The sequence below is a fragment of the Mugil cephalus genome, chromosome 15 (genome assembly GCF_022458985.1).
Source record: "Mugil cephalus isolate CIBA_MC_2020 chromosome 15, CIBA_Mcephalus_1.1, whole genome shotgun sequence".
In the NCBI taxonomy this organism is placed as follows: domain Eukaryota; kingdom Metazoa; phylum Chordata; class Actinopteri; order Mugiliformes; family Mugilidae; genus Mugil; species Mugil cephalus.
Genome location: NC_061784.1, coordinates 23681320 through 23684409, shown reverse-complemented (window position 1 = coordinate 23684409; position 3090 = coordinate 23681320). Strand labels below are relative to the sequence as shown.

Genomic DNA, 3090 nt, shown 5'->3' with positions numbered 1-3090 from the left:
GGCTTAGCCCCCAAGGAGATGCACGGGATGTAAGTGAACATAGCACATGAGTAAAAAAATAATAATTCACAAACTGCTAACAAAGACTGAGAATTAATTTATTTATTATTATTATTATTATTTAAATTGTTTCAATTGCAACAACAAACACGAGTTCCAACAGTAACAGTAACTGACAGAGGCTAATGCCACAACTTTCGCTCACAACACAACAATTTGTTTGCTACCTGGGAAGGGACACGGACAGACTCGTGATCATATTGAAGTTAATATATATAGTTATTTATTTAAACTCATATTCTGGCCGCTTTATATTGAATTTTTCTGCACTTATTCTGCACAATTATTTAGGGAGGCTTATGAATATTTTAGGAAGGATTCAGCCCCCCTTCTCCCAAAATTACGACTTACGACGATCTCAACACAAGGCGGCTTTAAACCTTTACGCTTAATAACAGTAAAACACATCATCATCATCATCATCATCATCATCATCATGCGGGGGCTGTTGCGCTCCTCAAAAACCAGCACAAGCAGCGTCAGTTTCCTACTGTCCCTGAAAGCAGCATGTGCTCGCTGGTAAACATTTGGGGCTGCAGTGATTGGCCAGAGTTGATCCGCGTCTACTTACTCCCTCAGACTCCTGACAACTCTCCTCACTGAGAGGGAGCTCACCTGGCCGCGCTGCCGCAGCTCCGTGCGCAAGGACGTCGTTTTTTTTTATTTATTTATTTCGTTTCTTCTTTCGCTGGACACCTGGAGGGGACATGGCCTCCCGGGACACTTTTAACGACTTGGGCTGCAGTTCGTCCGAGGAGGAGAGCAGCCGAGCGGACGCGCCAGAGGGGTCCGGGGAGGAGAAGACGTCTCCGGTGGTGCGTCGGCGCCACCCGTTCAGCGTGGAGGCGCTCATGTCCGGCATGAAGACGGAGAGCCGCGGCGGAGACGCAGACTGCTGCTCCGCGAAGGGAAGCTCGGTGCCGGTGTCACCCTCGGGGTTCAGCTCCCTGTTCCTGTGCCGGGAGACGTGCAGCCTCCCCGGGGGGAGCAGGAAGAGTTTGGCGGCTGCGCCTACGTCGCCGGTAAAATCGGAGGCGTCGGAGTCAGAGGACTGCGCTCCCTGGGTCACCGGCACCGGCGCCTTCTCCACGCAACCCCGTAAGATTCCCTTTCATGTTTAAGGAGCCTGGAGCCAGATTGTGTTCAGTGTTAGTGTTGTCATGCAGCCCTGGTACCCCGCAGCTTCACATGCCAGAGTTACTCTGAAGTTTCTCTAGTGGATTATGGAGAATATTTGGAGCTCACTGGAGAATGATCCTCTGCAAAAAAAAACTTTTATGCATGAAGTTATTGCTCTCACGTCAAAGTATATGATTCATTTATGAAATGTATTAAGTGATGTGTCTGTCCAGCTTTATTTAGTGTCTACACTGAGCACATTAAACTTAAAGTGTCATCTGCTCCTTCTTGCAGGTCATGTCACTCCCGGCTGTCAGCTGAGGAAACACAAGACCAACCGAAAGCCCCGCACGCCCTTCACCACCACCCAGCTCCTGGCTCTGGAGAGGAAGTTCAGGCAGAAGCAGTACCTGTCCATCGCCGAGCGGGCCGAGTTCTCCTCCTCCCTGACCCTGACGGAGACCCAGGTCAAGATCTGGTTCCAGAACCGCCGGGCCAAGGCCAAGAGGCTCCAGGAGGCCGAGCTGGAGAAACTCAAGATGGCCGCCGACGCCAAGACGGCGGCGGTGGCGGCCGTCGCCGCCGGAGCCCTGCACCCGGGCTTTACGTTACCGCTGTCACTGGGCGCCATGTCACTGTACGGACAGTCGTACTCCGCCTACCACCACCACCACCACCACAGACCCATGCTGCCTATATCTCCTCTAGGACTCTACCCTCTGGGCTACAGCATGTACCACCTGTCATAGGAACGGAAATACCACGGACTCGGTTGAAATGCGTTTCAATGTGGATTCCCCCCCAAAACAAAACAAAAATAAACGGACACAGAGGACGTGTGCTTTCAAAAAAATCTATCTTTATAATATCTCACATGAAGTGTTAGAATCTGAGCACTTCAAATAAATGTCTATCACCCCCCCTCCTCCCTCGCCCCCCCAGCAGCAGCAGCAGCAGCAGCGAGGATTTAAAAGCTTCCTCTCATGAACCTTTGGACTGTTTACACGAGCCGTCTGCCTGAGGAGGGCTGTTACTGTCCGCCTGTTTATACTCATCACTTGTTGTTTACTTCTGCAATAACTGCGCTGGGCGAGGACGTGCGCCGGCCTCCAGAGCCGCCACTTTTCTACTCCTTCAAGCCTCTCGCCGCTCATCAGACACGAGCCTCGACGGGGACGAGTCCGAGCGGCGACACACAGGCCGGCGTCCAACATATCACTTCAATCTGCCTCCGTACAAAACCCCTGACAAAACACATTCAGGTGTGCGACGTCCTCAGAAGTTTCAAACCCTCTCGCCGTCCGTCACACTGAAAACTTTGTAATAAAAACTTGTTAATGTTTTATCTCCCGGAGCAATAAAAGCCTTAAAACACTTCTTCTTTACAACACATTTATAGACATATTTATGCTCTTTGAAATACGATGCTGGAAATGTACGAACACCTCATATCTTGTATTTATGATTATGAGAATATGGTACAAAGACTTCTGACCAAACCTTATATTTATATTGTTCCTGAACGTCCCTTTGAGAGGGCGGCCTCTTTTTGTGCTAAACAGTTTGTACATATCTATTTTTATTTTTTTTTTGTTTTTTCCATGTTTTTATCATTGAAATGAACCAAAAACCTATTAAAAGCCTTTCAGCGTTGTCCCTTTTCCAGACGTGATGTTTGAGCTGATGCGTAAAGTGGCTGAAGCGGAGCAGCTGTTGTTCTCCTTCGTCTTCTTGTCCTGACTCTTTGTGTGTTTTAATTCCAGTGCCTGTGTTTCCCATCAGACGGCAGTCAGCTCGAGGAAATGGACACTCATAAATTACCCGGCTTCACATATATATACTTCCCCTTATTGCTGCTCAAAACTTTTCTAAATGTATTTTTTCTTTGCCTTTCCAACGTCTCGTGTTCGC

General features: G+C 48.8%; 1 protein-coding gene across 1 annotated transcript; it reads left to right on the top strand.

The window, feature by feature from the left end:
* Positions 1-298: 298 nt before the first annotated feature.
* msx2b (muscle segment homeobox 2b) lies at positions 299-2833 on the top strand. The gene is made up of 2 exons (XM_047606241.1): positions 299-1158; positions 1474-2833. The coding sequence occupies exons 1-2, from the start codon at positions 768-770 to the stop codon at positions 1926-1928; spliced, it is 846 nt and encodes a 281-aa protein (XP_047462197.1). The 5' UTR covers positions 299-767; the 3' UTR covers positions 1929-2833.
* The last annotated feature ends 257 nt before the right edge of the window (positions 2834-3090 follow it).

What these genes read in the sequence shown, in the direction of transcription:
- msx2b (XM_047606241.1), top strand. Translation starts at nt 768, where the DNA reads ATGGCCTCCCGGGACACTTTTAACGACTTGGGCTGCAGTTCGTCCGAG. An exon ending in CGCCTTCTCCACGCAACCCC is followed by an intron (nt 1,159 to 1,473) that starts GTAAGATTCCCT and finishes TCCTTCTTGCAG; the next exon opens with GTCATGTCACTCCCGGCTGT.